At 45.5% G+C, this 18,748-nt stretch overlaps 2 protein-coding genes and 1 long non-coding RNA gene across 7 annotated transcripts in view; 1 reads left to right on the top strand and 2 right to left on the bottom strand.

The window, feature by feature from the left end:
* Positions 1 to 526, bottom strand: part of LOC142012522 (coagulation factor XI-like) — a 41,154-nt gene extending 40,628 nt beyond the window's left edge. For 4 of the 5 annotated variants that reach the window (XR_012645382.1, XM_074992886.1, XM_074992888.1 and 1 more), the window contains exon 1: positions 279 to 342. The gene's annotated coding sequence lies outside the window, so the exon portion shown is untranslated. Of the gene's footprint in view, positions 1 to 278 lie in introns of all 5 variants that reach the window. The other variant, XM_074992887.1, reaches the window with a different exon arrangement.
* On the top strand, positions 146 to 4,642 carry LOC142012525 (uncharacterized). Its single transcript, XR_012645383.1, has 3 exons — positions 146 to 372; positions 2,999 to 3,084; positions 4,271 to 4,642. It is a non-coding gene; the product is annotated as an uncharacterized LOC142012525 (long non-coding RNA).
* Positions 4,643 to 9,761: 5,119 nt separating this feature from the next.
* CYP4V2 (cytochrome P450 family 4 subfamily V member 2) overlaps positions 9,762 to 18,748 on the bottom strand; it is a 33,389-nt gene continuing 24,402 nt past the window's right edge. The window contains exons 7-11 of the mRNA XM_074992890.1: positions 17,348 to 17,533; positions 15,801 to 15,903; positions 15,174 to 15,308; positions 14,835 to 15,014; positions 9,762 to 12,977 (exon numbers count right to left, since the gene is read on the bottom strand). Of these exons, the coding sequence (XP_074848991.1) occupies positions 12,781 to 12,977; positions 14,835 to 15,014; positions 15,174 to 15,308; positions 15,801 to 15,903; positions 17,348 to 17,533 (801 nt within the window). The 3' untranslated portion in view covers positions 9,762 to 12,780. The remainder of the gene's footprint in view (positions 12,978 to 14,834; positions 15,015 to 15,173; positions 15,309 to 15,800; positions 15,904 to 17,347; positions 17,534 to 18,748) is intronic.

The following is an 18,748-nucleotide window of genomic DNA, read 5'->3' on the forward strand; positions in this document are numbered from 1 at the left end:
GGCACCACGGACCGAACCATAAGGACGCGGCAGGGGGAGGCAGAGGCTGGGCGAGGCCGCCTTTCCGGGGGCTCGCTCTGGAGGGCGGGTTACAGTGAGAGCAGCTCGGTCCCACTCTGCTCCCCCAGAACGACAACAACTGGTGATGGGGGCGGGGGAGTCCAGCTCCAAACTGCCGCAAACCCGCCCGCGTCCGCACAGCCCCCCGAAAGCCCCGCCCCGCCCCCCAGGGCCGGCAGCGCTCGGGGAGCCGAAGCAGGAGTCGGAGCCTCAGTTACCTTCCCGGCTGCGGGCGTAGAACTGCGCGTTCCCCAGCAGCGGGTAACAGGGGCTGAGCCCCGGCAGCGGCTTCACCGCCTTCCACTTGCCCAGGTAATCCAGCAGCAGGCGGCACGTGGCGGCTGCCAGCAGCGCGCAGAGCAGCGCGACCACCCCGGCCTCCCAGCAGAGCAGCCGCCCCCCGTCCGGCGCCAGCTGCAGAGGCCCCATCGCTGCCCCGGCCACGGCGCCGCACTCCCCGCGCCAGGGGCTGTCACAGCCCGGCCCCGGCAGAGGGAAGAAGCCCAGGGGCGGGAGAGGCGGGGGAACAGGGGAGTGGGAAGGAAGGAGAGATCCCAAAGGATGCAGCAGCGGAGGAGAAGACAGAGTAGGAACTGGGAGGGGCCACAGCCGTACACACGTACACATCTCTGGTAGGGCTATGAGCTGAAGAAGTGGGTCTGTCCCACGAAAGCTCATCGCTTAATAAATTATTGTGTTAATCTTTAAAGTGCCACTGGACTGCTTGTTTGTTTTGATCTCACAGAGCTGGAAGGGACCTGGGGAGGTCATCCAGTCCAGTCCCCTGCCCTCTTGGCAGGACCAAGCACCATCCCCCTTTATATATATTATAAAAACAAACAAACAAAAAAGCTATTTGTCCCAGATCAGTAAATCCCCCTTCAAGGATTGAATGCACAATCCTGAGTTTAGCAGGCAAAGGCATAAACCACTGAGCTCTGCCATCCCGTTGGGTTTGGAGTCTGGTTCAGTAGCTCTCAGCACCCCCAGCATACATATCGTTCCAGCCCCCTAGGGAAAACGGTGTGCCCCTGTAGCTGACAAAAGCTTTCCTCGACTGCACCTGCCCCTGATTTCACTGTAACCCCAGTTCTGCAGGAGGCCAGGCTAAGCAGCTGGTATCTGAACTTGGAGGAGCAGGGGAGGTCTCCATCGCGTTGTCAGTAAATTTAACTACCCCTGCACCTAGTTAGAGGGGCAGATCTTTCATTCGGCTAATACAGGGCCCAGAGCACAAATACCAGCTTGGTGGGCAACACTGAGAATATGTTCAGGACATAGTGCTCTATATGGGAATGGGACAGACCACAACAATGAAGAACGATCACAACAAAGTCTGAGAAGCTGATATACACCTAGAAGGAGCAACACTCTTCTTGGTAGTCCGTCAGGTCCAACGATGACGTCTTGAGCTTGCGCAAGCTCATCGGTAGTGGACTTGCATCTGGCTTGACCGGCATGGGCAGTCACAGTAGGGGCAAGGGACTTGTCATGGCTTTGTCGGTGCTGCTGCTGCTGCTGTTTTCCTCCTCTCACGAGCATCAATCAGGCATCTGTGTTGCTGCTCTTCAAAGTTCTCATTCGCATGTCGTACCAGAGCACGCCAGCCTGTTTGGTCTTCTGCATGCTGCTCTGGCTGCTTTGGCTTTAATCCAGCATGAGCAATGCTGGCCTTCACGCAGTCTTTATACCTCTTGCGAGAGCAATGTGAGGGTGACCATATCTCCCTCTCCCAAATACGGGATGGGAAGATATGCTTTGGGGCACTGGGAAGGAGGCAGCAGCCATCATGGTGCTCCTCCTGGCTCCCCCAAGGCGCAGGGGGCCAGGAACCAGGCGGTAGCTGTGCAGGTGGGCTCTTGGGTCCCCACACCTTGGGGAGCTGGGAAGGAGACAGCACTGGCACCAGTGAGCCTCCCAGCCTCCTCAAGGTGCGGGGAGCCAGGAACAAGGCAACAGCTGCACGGGTTGGCTCACGGCTTCCCCACACCTCTGGGAGCTGGGAAGGAAGAAGCAGCCACCCCCATGTCCCAACATACCTCTCCCTCTGCAGGGCCCCCTCTTGGCTCACTCTGGTGTGGCCAGAGAAAATGTGAGACTGTGCTCTCCGTTTGATCTCTGGCCAGCAGCTGCGCCTGAGCACTAGCAGGGGACCGAGTATAGGGCAATTAGCCCCTTTGTTAAAATAAGTCACGACACCTTTTTGGCACCCAAAATACAGGACTGTCCCACCAAAATGGGACAGGTGATCACCCTAAGCAACATGCACAACCACATTGAATAGGATCCCTAAGTGTGGATGAGACTATCTATAAACCTATGTCACACAGAGCCACCAGCATAGCCAACAAACACAGGCTGTTACCAGGCCTGCCAACCGAGGGTGGGCAAAAGGAGCTATACAACAGGGCCCAAAGCTTGGACCCTCTACTGGTGCAGCAGCAGAGAGAGCCACATGACCTTTAAATCCCTATCGTGCACTCTGGGCTGTGCCAAACGCTAGGGAGGGGGCAGTATGCAATGGTCTGGGTGACCCTTAGAGGTGGCCCACAGAGCAGGCCCCATCCCCCTTGCCCAAGGGCCAGGAAAGGCTGTTGGTCCCACTGGCTGTTACCAAACAAATGCATCACCTGCAGAATTCACTGTGCATCCCACACAGCCCAGACATGCACATGCAAAAGACTTACATATATAAATGCTATGTTACCAGTAAGCTCAGTCTACAAATGAGACACCCCAGGGGCTTGTTATAGAAATGGCTGAAAGAAGAGGACTGTAGCAATGGTGCACAGAGAAAGAGAATATGCAGGTTATCACCGTTATTGGCCAAATTCTCTGGTAGTGAAATGTGATGCAGTGATGCTTTATACAAGCAAATATGTTGATCCTATTTACACCTGTACCAAGTGAGTCACTGACCCCAGTTTATTTTCTCCAGACCTGCAAGCAGTCATTGATCATGTCTCATCGTGACTCAAGGATCCACGCTGCCAAAGGAGTGACAACAAGCATAGACAAGCATAGGTACAAATGAGCCAACCAGGGCAGCCAGCCATACATTGTCAAGCACATCAAAGTGCACCTGTGTATATCTTCATGTACTTGTAAGTACAGCAATGCCTAGACACGCCAGGGGAGTGTGGACCCAGTGCGCTAGGCTCAGTGCAAATATACCTGGTGTCACAAACCTATCAAGAGGCAGAATGACTGCCTGGGATGGCTGGAAGTGAAATTCCAGGGACCAGGGAATGAGTTTCTAGAAGCTCCATGTTGACCAAAGGCATGAGCTGGATCAGACTGGAAAGTGCTGGTAGAAGTTGCTGCCATGGAACTCGCTCACGCTGCTGCCTGAGGAGATTTCAGATTAGTCTGCCACTGTGCCACCTGGGAGGGCTTGTGAGTGTTGGTTGCTCCTGATTCTCCAAAAGGTTGGGTGTGGCAGTACAGAGCCACATATTACTCACCCTGTGCAGTAACTGGAGTTCTTCAAGATGGTTGTCCCCGTGGGTGCTCCACCTGAGGTGTTTCAGCACTGCTGTGCTCACAGGCCAAAGATTTTCTTAGTGGTGCCCCTCAGCAGGCTGCCCGCTCACGGAGCACGGGTTGAGCCTCCTGTGACAGCTACTGCGCATGCCTGGGCCTCCTGTCACCTCAGTTCTTCTCTGATTCAAACACCTAGGTAAAAATCTGAAGCAGAGGGGAGGTGGGTGGGTGTGTGGTGGAGCTCCCACGGGGACAACGATTGCAAAGAACTCCAGTTACAGCACAGGGTGAGTAACCTCTCCTTGGAGGGTCCCCGTGGGTGCTCCACCATAGGTGACTACAGAGCAGTTTCAAGGTTCAGAGGTGGGTGCTTAGGATGTTGTGTGTCAGCCAATAATAGTATGGAGCGGCCAAACTTGGTTTGAGAGTTAGGGTAGGATTGTATGGCATACTGACATGTAAAAGTATGTGCAGAGGCCCACATTGCCACTCTGCATATGTCTTCTGTGGACACACCCTGGCGAAAGGCGGTAGATGCAAACATTGCCTGCGTGGGATGTACCTGGAGATTTGCAGGAGGCTGTTTATTCGCATTAGCATAGATGACTCTTATGCATCCGGAAATCCACTTAGAGCGTCTCTGCTTGGAAAGGGGCATGCCACGGGACCTGTCCGCTGTGGAGACAAACAGCCGAGTTGTCCTATACAAATCTTGTGTTCTTTGCAGGCAAAAGGCCAGTGCTCGCCGTACATCCAGGGTACGCAGGGACGTGTGCTCATCACTGGTGTGTAGTTTGGGGAAGAATACCGGTAGGTAGACTGGATCACTACAATGGAATTAGGTGAGCACTTTCAGGAAGAACTTAGGGGGCGTACATAGTACCGCTTAGTCTTTGTGCAAGGTTGTGAAGGGAGGCTCTGACATGAGAGTGCTGATCTCTCCTACCCTGCATGCCGATGTTATTGCCACAAGGATAGCTACCTTCATGCAGAGATGTAGCAGGGAGCAGGTGGCCAATGGTTCAAAGGGTTTCCCCATGAGAGATGTGAGAACTAAACTGACGTCTCAAGGCAGTGCTGGGTGCTTAATTGGAGGAAACAAGTTTTGAAGACCCCGCAGGAATCATTTGACCGAAGGGTGACTAAAGGCTGAACAGTCCTGAATTGGCGGGTGAAATGCTGATATGGCAGCTAGATGGACCCAGAGGGTACTTATTGATAGGTTCATCTGGTGCAGGTGGGTCAGGTGAGTGAGTATTTGCATAACCCCTGATTGCATTGGGTTGCATGATTGTGATTGGCACCATGATATAAAACACTACCACTTTTGAGAATATGTCTGTCTTGTTGTCAGTCTTCTGCTGTTTTCAAGGATCATCTGCACCTGCAGTGGGCATAGGAGCACGAGGGCTGTCAGCCAACCAGGCACCATTTGTGCAGGTGGACATGGTCAGTGGCTGGGTGGCAAACCGAGCCATTCTGATGACCGAGGAGCATCAGAACAGGAGGGAAGCAATGATGGATGATACGCCTGGAGAAGAGCAGCAGGTCAGAGAATCAGGTTTGTTTGGACCATCTGGGTGCTAGGAGGATGACCCAAACTCTATCACACCTTATCTTGATGATCACACCCTGAGTGAAGGGTATCAGTGAGAATGCATACATTAAAGGTGCATTCCATGTGATGTTGAATGCATCCCCTAGAGAGTTGAGGCCTAATACAAATCCGGAGCAAAATAGGAGGCAGAGAGTGTTGGCAGCTGTGGCAAACAGAGCCATCTTCGGGAAGCCCCATTTGCGGAAAACGTGGCAGATGGAGGACTTGTTGATTTCCCACCCGTAGTCTGTTGAGAAAACGTGACTGATATTGTCTGCCAGTATGTTGTTCTTGCCTGGGATGTAAGCTTCAACAACGTGGATCTGCTGGAGGATACAGCACTCCCAGAGTAGTACTGTTTCCTGGCAGAGTTGTTTCGAGCGTACCCCACCCTGCTTGTTTATATCATGCATGGCCTTCATATTGTCTGCTAGTATGTGTACTGTAGTGTTGGTGATCTGGGCAGAGAAGTGCATGCACGTGTACCAGACTGCTGTCAACTCTAGGAGACTGATGTGTTGCAGTAGCTCACTTGGGGACCATATACCCTGGATTACTTTCTCCCTTAGATAAGCACCCCATCCCATGAGGGAGGCATGCAATTTGATCGTGCATGTGGGAGGAGTCTCTGGAAAGGCACTCCTATGCACACATTGATGGGTTGTGTCCACCAAGTGAGGGAGCTCCTGACCTTGGCTTGGACGCTCAGTGTCTTGTTCAGCGGATGTAGGTGGACCTGAATACCACTCTGAACCATGTCTGCATGGGTCTCATTAGTAAATGTGCGTGTGGAACCACTGATGTCGCTGTTGCCATGCGACTACTAGGCATAGGTCTGGCAGGTACAGTCGGTGAAAACTGCAGACCAGTGACAACGTCTTGTATCACCTTCAGCCTGTGTGATGGAAGTGAGGCTGAAGCAGTCTGGCAAGCTGGGAGTGCCCCTGTGAATTCAAGTCTTGGGGTCTGTGTAAGGGTGCACTTTGGAAGGTTTATGCACAAGCCAAGGCTGGAAAAAAGAGTCCTGGTGAACAACATTGCTTGCTCATTCTGTGCCCGGGATTGACCCCTTATGAGGCAATCATCTATATAAGGAGTGATGGTTACCCCTTTGTTCTCAGGAAAGGGGTGACCGCTGCCAGGACCTTTGAAAAGAACCTCAGTGCTGTACAGAGGCCGAAGGGAAGCACCCTGTATTGGTAATGTTGATTTGCTATGGTGAATTTGAAGACTTCCTGTGTGCTGGGTGAGTGGATATATGGAAGTATGCATCTTGTAGGTCAAGAGTGGACATTCAGTCCCCTCTTTGCAGAGCGGGGATAATAGTGGCTAGCGTTACCCTCTTGAATTTTTGACAGAGAATTTGCCGGTTCAGGTATCTGAGGTCTAATATTGGTCTCCAGCTCCTTGATTTCTTCTCCGTGAGGAAGTACTTTGGATAGAGTCCCATTCCCATTCTTGGTGGGTACCTCTTCTGTGGCCCCCAGCCAAGGTAATTGTTGTGCCTCGTGCACAAGCAGCAACTTGTGAGAGGGGTCCCTGAAAAGGGACAGGGAAAGTGAATAGGATTGGGACTTTGAGGTAAACAGGATCACATAGCCTGTTTGCACAATCTCCGGGACTCATTGGTCATTTGTGATGGTTCGCCATGCAGGGAAGAATGCTGCTAGCCTTGAGCCGAAGATGGTGCATGGCTCCCTCTGAGGCCCACGATTTAAGGGGGTTGTCCAACTCTCGACCAAAACTTAAAAACGACTGGCATGAAGGGGCCTGGTGAGTCAGGGACTGGGTTGAAGATTGCGTCCCCGTAGGCTGCTTCTGGCATCACCTATTATCGATTGCCTGTTAAAGGCTGGTGCCTTGTATCTGCAGTTGGATTGTCTGTTTTGAGGGCTCCTTGAGGTGGTCAAATGGAAGCCCAGAGTGTGCAAGTTTACCCCTGATTCTTTGATGTAGTGTAAAGTCTCATTAGTACTCTTGGCAAAAAGGTGAGACATCTCAAAGGGCAGGTTTTCCACCATGGCCTGGACTTTGGTGAACCCGGACAGTTGTAGCGCGGACACTCATGACTACTGCAGAAGCTAGGGACCTGGCTGCAGTATCTGCTGAGTCTAATGCAGATTGCAGGGCTGTTTTTGTGACTAGACAGCCTTCGCTCACGAGTGCCTTGGCTAGCAGGGACGTATAATTGGCAATTCGAAATTGCAGGCAGGCTGAGGAGTATGCTTTCTTCCCCATTGCATCCAGACTTTTCCAGTCTTTGTCCCCAAGGTTGACCTTGTAATTGTGTTGGTTTCCCCTCTGATTTACTGCACCCACTATCAACGAGTTGCAGTGCGGGTGAGAGAGAAGGAATTCTGCACCCAAGACTTGGGCAATGTAGTATTTGCCCCCTATCCTCCTTGAGGTGGGCAAGATCGAGGCTGGGGTATTCCAGAGGACTTTGGCTGGCTCTAGCAGAGCCTCATTAATTGGAATTGCCAGTCTGTTACATGTAGGTGTCTGGCCATTTTTTTTTTTGCTTTAGATATCAAGGGTTTGGACCTTTCCTTCTCCTGCTTCTTAGGTGAGGACACCTGGGCTGCCCCCTTAACGTCAGGGAGGGTGCAGCGTGGTGTTTTGAGGTGGTGCCTTGCACTTACGTCCTCTTACGACCTCTTCTTGCATCTGGGGGGATGTTCCCCTCTTTGTAGGACTTGCCAGAGGCAGGGAAGGCCCTGTCAGTGCTCTCAACCCCCTGTGGGCAGTCAAAGAGGAAGAGGACAGGAGTGAAGGAAGGGGAGAAGGCGAGTTGTCCTTCCCCATTGAATGTGAGGCACATTGTTCAGTCCCAGATAGCCTTGACTTGGTAGATGAATGCTTGCTGGTGTGGGGTCTGACCCCCAGTGCCAGGAATCATTGTCGCAGGGGCTGTGACCAGCTGGGTGGTGTATTCGGGGGCGCCAGGAGCTATTACCAGTGTTGTGGCTGTGGCAGGTAAGGATGCCTCCATGTACGTTTCTGAGGAGGAATAACAAGAAGTCCTGGGGCACCTTATAGACTAACAGATATTCTGGAGCATAAGCTTTTGTGGGCAAAGGACTTCTTGTTCTCGAAGATACAGACTAACACAGCTACTTCTCTGATACTGAGGAGGAATGTTTTCCTCTGATCTGAGGAACTGGAAAAAACAGTTGCCAGGGTGCCACAATCGGAGAGCCTCGGGCTATGAAAACAGCTCTCAGCAGAGGAGTGCCTGGAGTGGAGGTAATAAACAGCTGTTCCATTGAAGTGTAAAGCAGGAATGATGTGTAGGGGGTGGTTAGTCAGTACTGGAGTCCCCTGCACCCTCAGTACGGAGAGGCGTGTTTCCTCGGTACCGGCTTCTCAGCACTTCTTCCTGCAGGCTCTGGAGAAGTGAAAGCAGACGCAGGTGTGCTCTGCTCAATTACTGGCTTAGTCTGCTGAGCTGAGGCAGAGGGCTTGTCGGAGAGTTTCACTGCTTTTTAGGTAAGGAGGCTTTGGCCCTCTCCTTCACTCCCCTCTTGGTTGAGGACACCTGGCTGCACCTTAACTGCAGGGAGGGCGGCAGCGCAGTGTTTTGAGGCAGTCCCTCATGCTCTTGGGGACACAGAGCCTGATGAGTCATATGACCTCTTCATGCCTCTGGGGGATTCCCCCCTCTTTATAGGGCTTGCCAGTGCCAGAGTCCTGTCAGTGCTCTCAACCCCCTGCGGGCTGCACCTGAGGGGGAAGTCCGTTTGCTCTGCAGGAGCCAAAGCCTGCTCCATAAGCAGGACAGGGAGCTGCTGTTCTCTGGCTCTACGGGATCGTTTTGAAAGGCTGCTGCAGTGAGGACAGCCGTCAAGTTTTGTGCTGGTGTCCCAAGCCCTGGGCACAGCGAGAGTGGCCGTCTGACAGAGGGATTGAGACGGCACAGGCAGAGCACTTTGTAATGCCTGGGAAACTGGGCATGAGTGGCTGAATGCACGTTAAAGTGGAGCCGGCAAACAGCAGGGGCCATTACAGGTGAAGCAGCGTCAGCAGCTCTCCTTGTCAGTTTCTTTCTTCGTCTTTTTTTTAAGCTTTCAAAGTCTGTTTGATATTTACTGACTCTGTTTAAAGACTCTTCTTCTTAATTGGTTTGTTTAGTAACAGAGAGGTAGTCGTGTTAGTCTGTATCCTATCAAAACAAAAGAGCAGTCCAGTGGCACTTTAAAGACTAACAAAATAATTTATTAGGTGATGAGTTTTCGTGGGACAGATCCGCTTCTTCAGATCATAGGTCTGTTGTGGTGGGGCTGTGGTCTGAAGAAGTGGGTCTGTCCCATGAAAGCTCAACATGTAATAAATTATTTTGTTAGTATTTAAAGTGCTACTGGACTGCTTTTTTGTTTTGTTTGTTTGTTTGTTTTTCAGGTCCGAGAGCTGAGGGAACGAAAGTAAAATGCGACCGCAGCCACTGCGAGAAGAGAAGAACTGAGGTGACCAGCTGCCCAGGCATGCACAGTAGCTGTCACAGGCATCTTGAAACTGTGCTCTGTGCACATGGGCAGCCAGCTGAGAGGCACCACTAAGAATATCTTTGGCCCCTGAGCGCAGCAGTGCTGACGCACCTCAGGTGGAACACCTACGGGGACCCTCAAAGAAGAACAATTTAATCTTGAAATAGGATGTGATTCCCTATGTCAATTTGCCACCATATAGAGCAGTGGTTCTTAACCTTTGCTGCAGCCTGCACCCCTTTGGTTCTCAAAATATGTTCTTGCACCTTATCAAAAATGGAGATGGGGGGAGCTATATACTTTTAAATGCATATGAAATATATATAAAAATAGTTTTATAGAATTATTCACCACAAATAACAGTACAGTAGGCATACAAAAACATGCAAGTACTACCCAGAGATGATGTGGAGTTTTGCTGTGGAAGTAAACTGTAACAGACATGCTAACTGAACTCACACAAAACAGATGATTTACCTTCTAAAAAAAATCTGGCATGTCCCACATCCCCAGAAAGAGCATCACGCACCACCAGGGAGTGCGTGCACCCCGGGCTAAGAACCACTGATTTAGAGTCTTTAAGGTGAGATTAGACAAATGTAGATAAAATGTATTCTTTGGTCTGGCTTCTATGAGAAATTATATAGGTTGCAGTGTTTAGGCATCCATAATAACAATGGATATCACAGGCTAGAAAAAGCAAGAGAATGACTCCATATCCCAAACTCTGCAAAGATAGCTCAGATACTAGGGCACCCTCCTGACTATACAGCACATTTGTGAAGTTCAAGTACATACATTCATGATAGCTGTGAGCCTCTAAGTATCGCTTGTGTAGTTCATCTAACTAGGCGTCAGTCGGACAGTTGTTTCTCACACCCCACTGTAATTCTGATCAGGTGACTCTGAAAGGCCTGTTACAGTGGATGACTTCAAAAAACTTCACTATCTTGAATGTCTTGTTAAAAAAAGCCCTTCATTAATTTCTCTCCCTCACTGATGTAGTCTCCTACACCCTGAAAAACCCCTAGGATAAAGGCTATCCACCCTACTTTGTGAATCCAGCCTTTGTTCTTGTAAAAATGCCCAAAATTTGAAAGAAATTTTTCATCTCAGAACATTTTGTGTTGACCCAACTTTAAATGTCCTGACTGGAGAATATGCTGAGTAGTTTGCAAATCTATTACTCATGAAGCTGTAAGTAAGATACAGGGTTTAATTACATATTCCACTTGTTTTTCCACAGGACCTGGGTACTGTGACAGATTTTGGCACTAAATGCTTACGGTTAATTGTGCTGGCAACTGAACTTATTATGTGTACAAGTCAGGCAAACCCAGCCCCTGACCTCACCCTCCAGTACCTGCTCTATTAAGGCAGGTAGTTTACATTTGACACTACCTCAGTTTTCACTCTATCCTAAGGACAGAGGCTCGTGATGAAGACTGCTGTGTGAACAAAGTACCAGAAACAGAAATTGAACGAGAATAACTCCTTATAATAATTTGATACCTTTGACACTGAGTTCCTTTTCACATGGTTACAATCACTTAAATTGCAGTGATGTACATAAATCTCAACAAGAACCAACTGCTAGCTGAACTTCTAATATTATACTATAGATTACATGATATATTAATCCAACAATCAAGGCCACAATAACACTCAAAGATAACTGTGAAAACCCCCAGACATTTTCCTTCCATAGGCACACAAAGTCATTTGACAAATTCTCCCCTCATGCCCTAGTGCAACCCTACTGAAGCCAGGAGGGCTGCAGTGCTATATATGAGAGAGGAGTTTGTTTAGCACATACCAAATTGCTTAATAAATTCACCCCAAACATAATTAAATATACTGGGTAAACTTGCACAGCTCCACTGATGGCCCCAGAGATAAGCTAAGTTATGCCAGTTGAGGATCAAGTTCATTGTTTACAGGTAGCTCCAAATTTACATGAAGTCTTCTACCTTTAGCCTGCTACAGTTCTATCTGAGAAGTACAGTTGTCTAATTTACCTTACGTTAGCTATAACCTCATCCACCAAAATTTTTCTAATAGATACTATAACAGAAACAGGTTAACAATTAAGACATTTCTGAAAATCTGAAGAAGTAGATCTTTTCCACAAAAGCTCCTGACCTAATAAATGTGTTAGCTTTTTAGGTGTTACAAGACTGCACATTTTTTGTGAAACCACAGACTAACAAAGCTAACCCTTCTGAGACAATTATAATTCTACATGTAACCTGCCACAGTTCCATTCAAGAAGACATTATGTGAATTTGGAACTGTCATCTAATCAAGTGGAATATGAGCATTTTCTACCCATTAGTGACTTTTTCCTCAAGGGTGAAGAGTCAGCCAGCTGCCCATTTCATGGAGCAGTATGAATGGTCATTTCAGAGAAAGGGATCTAAAGTGCCAGACAACAGTTTGTAAGGATTCAAGACTTTGAAATCTCAATGCTAATTTCTAAGATGTTGTGCCACCTAATGGAATGGAAAGACCATATCCTGAATTAAATATTTCTAGTATAAAAAGCCTAGAGATTCTGTAATATTGTAATATATTACCCTGCTATTTAAAAAATTATCATAGTGCACTAGATCAGTGTTTCTCAACCAATGATATGAGTACACGGAAGTCTTCCAGAGGGAACATCAACTCATCTCGATACTTCCATAGTTTTACAAAAGGCTACATAAAAAACACTAGTAAAGTTAGTACAATCTAAAAGGTCATTCAGACATTGTTTCAGCTGCTTCATATACCTTACACTGAAATGTAAGTACAATATTTCTGTTCCAATTCACTTATTTGATAATAAAATGGTAGATAGTCAGCAACTTTTTAGTAGCAGTCTTCTCTGATATTTTTGCATGGTTTTGTATGTAAGTAGTTTTTAAGTGAGGTGTAACTTGGTGGTATGCAAAACAAATCTGACTCCTGAGAAAAGGGTACCGTAATCTGGAAAGGTTGAATGGAACTTGTTCCAAGACCTCAGTTTACCTTAGGACCATGTGTTTCAACCCTTAGGGGTACATGAGAGAAGTCTGGGGGTACTTACAATTTTCTTTTTTAAAAAATGGGTACTTTATAAAATAAGCTTAAGAAACACTGCACTTGATGATACTGCTGAGCATGTTTTAGAATCTAAAATCCTTGCGAGCTTTCTTCTTGTAACACACCCATTCTTCTTCTCTTCAGTTGAATCCAGATGCCCTTATTTGGACGAAGAATTAGTTCTCCCACAAGTCCAAGCCCTTCTCGCTTTTGATTTGTTTCCACCCAAAAGCGCCGTAGGATGATGGCTAGAACAGCTTTCTCTTCCATCTGTGCAAAGCGCTGGCCTTCATGTTAAATGGAAACAAAAAGAGTAGTAGTTCAACATTAAAAGTAGCCATAATTGCACTTCAAAGATTTCCCACAAAATGCAGTATGGGAACAACTGCACATCTCATGTCACTGATTATAAAACCAATATGGGCCCAAATTCAGGTTTGAATAGATGTGCGCACACAACAGGAAGGACAGAATTATGTTTATTTTTATCCTAAAAGTAGAGTATGCTCATGTGGTAGGGAGAGGAGGAATTAGACAGACAATCAAAGGTTTATGAGAAAAGAGGAGGGGAGGAAAAATAGGGGAAAGAAAAGAACTAAGCAAACTGACAAAGGTCACAGACTATACAATTAGTCCTGGACTACACTAGAAATTTACACCAGTGCAGTTCTGTCTCTCAGGAGTGTGAAAAATCCACATCTGTTGTCTGGAAAGACACAGTTATACCAACCTAACACCTGACCAGTGCTAAGTCAACCTAAGAATTCGTCCATCAACACAACTTCCATCTCTTACGGACACTGCTGGGAGACTCCTTCCCTTCAGAGTACATGTCTACAATGAAGTGCTGCAGTTATGCCACTGTGGTGTTTCAAATATAGACAAGCCCTTAGCCAAAGAACTAGCTCAAAACAGGTGTGGATTTTAAATAGTTGTGTTGTGCTGGACCTCACATTTCCCTCAACCCCTTCTCTGTACATTGTCTCTTCAGATTGCCATCTAGTTAGGCAGCAAAGCACCCAGACTTCTTTGAGAGCTCTAGAAGTAGTAATTAATTAGTCTGGGTAAACTAAATTAGATCATCTTTCAATACATGAAGAACCAAGAATAAAAGAGTAATATTTGGGGGATTTTTTTTTCAAATCTTAACCTCACCTCATATTTGGACTCCTGAAAATATCCACTATAACTTTGCACTGCTGACAGAAAAATCTCACCAGCTCCTGCTGAGGGCATTCCTAGTGGTACTTCTGTCTTGGGGACTGACTCATTCCAGAGGAAATGATATGCCAAAGATTAAACAAGATCAGACCAATGGAAACTTACTGTTCTCTCAGTACTCTGAGCCAGTTGAGGCTGTTAATAAAATAGTCCTTTTAGACTAAGTATCTATAGTGGAAAATGTACTGGAAATGATATAGATCTGAAGAAGTGGGTCTGTCCCACGAAAGCTCATCACCTAATAAATTACTTTGTTAGTCTTTAAAGTGTTCATGGCTGCTGGTTTGTTTTGTTAGAATACAGACTAACATGGCTACCTTTCTGTTACTATCTATAGTGGGACAGCTTCTCTGATGTAACACCAACTATATAATATATACAGTGCTCTTTATTATTGAATATCCATAGCTGTGTTAAATGCTTCAGCGAAACAAGCATAGACAAACCAGCAGCCCATTTTCTGAAGAGCTTACAAGTTTTAGGAATTCAGCGAATGCTCCAGCTGTCACTGCAGAAGACAGAGGACGGTTTTTTAAAATTTCCCCTCCAGCCTGCAGGTTAGAATCATCATAAGAAAGTGAACATATCCCAGGAGAGGGATCATGTTTCCTCCTTAGTTGTCAGGGTATCTTTTAGGGATGCTTGACTGTGAAGGACCCTCTTGAGCAGAGATAAATTTAGTAAGGAGAAAAACAATAAAGGGGGTGTAACATGGACTCCAAAGAGCCTAATAGGAAGAAAGAAAATGTTGTCAGCATGATAATGTGATATACTGGTAAAAATTACTGTGCTGCTATCATCCAGAGAGATATGAAATCTCCATTCAAATGCATAGGCTCTGTTTGGGAAATTACAGCCAAGACACCTTCACCTTAGTGGTAAGAAAATAACTGAATTTGAAACTATTACACTTTGCTACATACCAATGCAGTTTCTGGGTCCAGCAGAAAAGGGCACATATGCATATGGGTGCCTTCCCTGAGAATTCTCAGGGAAGAATCGCTCGGGCCTGAATTCTTCTGGATCTGGGAAAATCTCTACGTCTCTGTGCAGCACATAAGGAATGATGACTACCTCTGTTGCTTTTGGGATCTTAAATCCTTCTGCAAAAACAGTATCAACATGCCAGGGAAGTGAGCGCTATCTTTAAAATGGATACAAATCTCATAACCAATTATTTACTTAAGCAACACCTTGAAGGAGGAGATATTTATCAGACTTTAACAATGATGAAAACACACAAAAGGCTGCAAGCTACTTACTCAAATAACAGTCTTCACTTGTGGTGCGAGCGAAGAATGGAACAGAAGGGAAGAGACGAAGGGTTTCTTTAACAACGCATTCCAAATAGTGAAGTTTCTTCAGGTCATCCATTGTAACAGGCCTTTCAGTGTCACCTGATCAGAATTACAATGGGGTTTGAGAAACAGCTGTCCACTCCGAATCAGATGAATTACACAAGCTCTATTAAGAGGCTCACAGCTATCTTAAATGTTGACAAAACTATAACTCCACCACCTTGCTTATAGGTTTGAATCGTTTATCTAAGTGTTCTTGCGATGTCCTTAAATGATAGCTATTTATATTGAGGTAGCACCAAAAAGCCTTACTTGTGGATTAGGACTCTTTTGTGCTAGGACTATACAAATATATAACAGAGATTGTACCTGTCCTTAAAAGCATACAATCTAAAGTACTGCAATCTATCACAACTCCCTTAGCATCAAGCCAGCTAATAATGACATCTCTTTCTCTGCAGAAGAGTTACAGCTCACACACTGGAGGGAGCTTTTTGCCTTTTTAAAACCTTTGCACAGAAATCAATATATAAACCATGGATTGTGCCATGCAATCTTAAACCCACATCCAAGGGAAAAGTAAGAATTTACCAAATACTTCATCCAATTCTCTGTGAACTTTCTTTTGGGCTTCAGGATGACTTCCAAGTAAGTAAATGGCCCAGTTCATAGCTGCTGCTGTTGTATCATGCCCCTGGAGGTACAGATTTACTCAGATGTTCAGCTCTGTATTATCCTCATATATATGAAAATAAATATATACAAAGTATTATGAATATCATTGCAGTACAGCCTATCTGTACTGATACAGAAGAAAAGGTAAGGAAACATGAATTCATATAACAAACTTGTACACAAGACTGAACAGGAAATAACCAGTTTTGTAATAGGAAGAACAGGGACTACATAAGAAAAAAATTAAACAAATCAGAACATTCAACAAGCAGAACTCCCATTGCCTCCTTCTTCTATTACTTAGCTGTCTGGCCTGCTGAAGGATCTTCCTCTGCATTAAGCCTCCAAGGAAAAAGTTTGAAATTGCTTCCTTGTAGACAAACTTGTTGACTGACTAAATCTCCCAGGACAGCCACAATAATTTAAACACTATATAGCAATCTTGAAGTCACTATTTTTCCTCAACTGTTTAAGGAAGAGCCTTTTTCATTCTTCACCACTTTATAATGAAGTGAAAGCATATTTGTCTCAGTTATTCCATTATCTTTACTATCCCATGATAAAATATACTGTATTACCGTCAATTACCAGAAGAGGGCAAAGATACTTAATTTTGCTTAGATTATATATTACAAACATGACACTATTCTATTCAGGTACTGAATAGTAACAGAGAGATAGCCATGTTAGTCTGTATTTGGGCAACCAGCACTTTAACAGAGCAGGCCATTTTGTTAAAGACCTGAGAGTTTGTGTTCTCAAAGCAAGAGACTTTAACAACTGTCTACAGAGAGAATGTTTGGAACTTACATTCATATTCAAATTTGACAGATTAACATGGGGTTTGAATAGGGACAGCAATTACCTGACCCATTGTAAAGATTCTTTCACATGTGTTGATGTTTCACCAAACACTTACATCCCCCACCACTCACCCCACTCTTTCTGCTCTTCTATCTGATTTGTCAACCTAGATAACAATTTTTTGACCTCTATGCTTTACATATTGAGTCTGTTCTGGTAGGGCTGTAGATCTGAAGAAGTGGGTCTGTCCCATGCAAACTCATCACCTAATAAATTATTTTGTTAGTCATTAAAGTGCTACATGACTGCTGTTTTCTATTCAGTTATTGTATGCTACAGAAAACAAGAGAATGTTCACCAACAGATTTTAGCACAGCAGGTTGAATTTTAATCAAATGTACTGTAATTATGCCATAGATTAATAGCAAGCATGGTACAATTATTAATTCCACTGCCTTTGGGACTACAGAGTTATATTAGCAGGAAGCCAGAGCAATACAGCACGGAATCAGGTCCAGTGTGATCATTTCCAGTCTTCCTGTGTCACAACCAATATAAATGTAATAGAAAGGGTCTCAAGAGAGCTAACAAAAGCTATGGGAAGCACAGAGAGAATCAATATGGGAAAAGAGTGGGACCGTTCAGTTTAGGTGGAGCACCTCAAACATGAAAGTATCTACTTCCTCTCGAATATCCATGTAGCTCAGTTTTTTCCCTTCCTGATCAGTTGTACTGAGAAGCATATCAAGAAAAGCCCTCCTCCTTTTGGTCCTGCTTTGTTTGCAGTTGTCAAAGTCATCTTCATGTTGTGTGTTCTTTATTTCACGGGCTTTTTCTGCAATAACCTTAGATAGATATAGATATATCAATAGATTATGGAGTCAAACCTGGAAAAAATATAACTGTGTGGCCACTGCACCCAGGTACTTTAAAATACCTTGTATCACAGATAGTTAAAAAAATGACCTTAACACTGATTCAGTCCTGTGGACTGGTTGGTGTTGGGAAGTGACATCTACACTGCCCCCCAAAGTATTCCCCTTAGTATTTGCTATACATTGAGTTTGCCCAGGTTAAAGTTGTGAATCTTGAGGGATCTGAGTTTTTAAATCCATGCTAGCTCAACACCATGTCTGCTGTAAGCAATATTAGAATACTGCATAATAGCACTGCATCATAAAAATGCAAATCAACATCAAGTTGTTATAGAATTTTATTCAGGTATGGTACCAAGTTCTCCCCTTCTTTACACTTTTATGGAGCAATAGCAATGTAAGGGCCCTATCCTACATCACTTAAGTCAGTGGGAGTTTTGGAAACTGACCTCAATGGGCACTGGAACTAGCATGAAGTGAGAAGAGAATCGGGCCCTTTGATTGAACTTGCTTCCATCAACCCCATCTCCCTGACACCATAGAATTTAACTCTAAGGTATCAATCAGTGTAACTATGATCTGACAGATTAAAAAATAAAGTAATGCATTGCTTAAACTGTGGGAGCAGGCTTTAAAGCAATGAAGGATAAAAATAATTATTTTCAGCAGTTGCAACTGAAGCGGGTCAATGATTCCTTCAAAATACCCAGAATATTCTCCTCCCCACCACACAAAAATGTTCCTCGTAATGCCCCAATAAGCAATATTAATACCCATTTTCCCTCATTTTCCTCTCCATAGCCAGTTCCTCATACCCACCATTCACAAATCAGTTGTTTCAGAAGTCCTGGCCATTCCATTTCAGTACAACAGATACATTTTCAATCATAACATTTTTAGACCTACTGATGCTTCATTGATGCACTTTTACAACACTATAGGTCAAATGTAACTTTTCAGATCTAATTTCCCACACACACTTCTCTTGGGCTAAGCACAATGATGAAGAACCCATGCAGCTAACGCCTGACTAGCAAGACTAGACTTCAGTTTCGACAGGGGGAATACACGTTGAAAGCTTTATATATTCTACATACAGTGCATATTTTCTCCAAACTGCATGTTTTCAGTTCTCATTAAAACAGTGGAAAATTGCATATGCTCATTATAAGGACAACAGCTTCC

Source organism: Carettochelys insculpta, chromosome 4, assembly GCF_033958435.1.
Source record: "Carettochelys insculpta isolate YL-2023 chromosome 4, ASM3395843v1, whole genome shotgun sequence".
Classification (NCBI taxonomy): Eukaryota; Metazoa; Chordata; order Testudines; family Carettochelyidae; genus Carettochelys; species Carettochelys insculpta.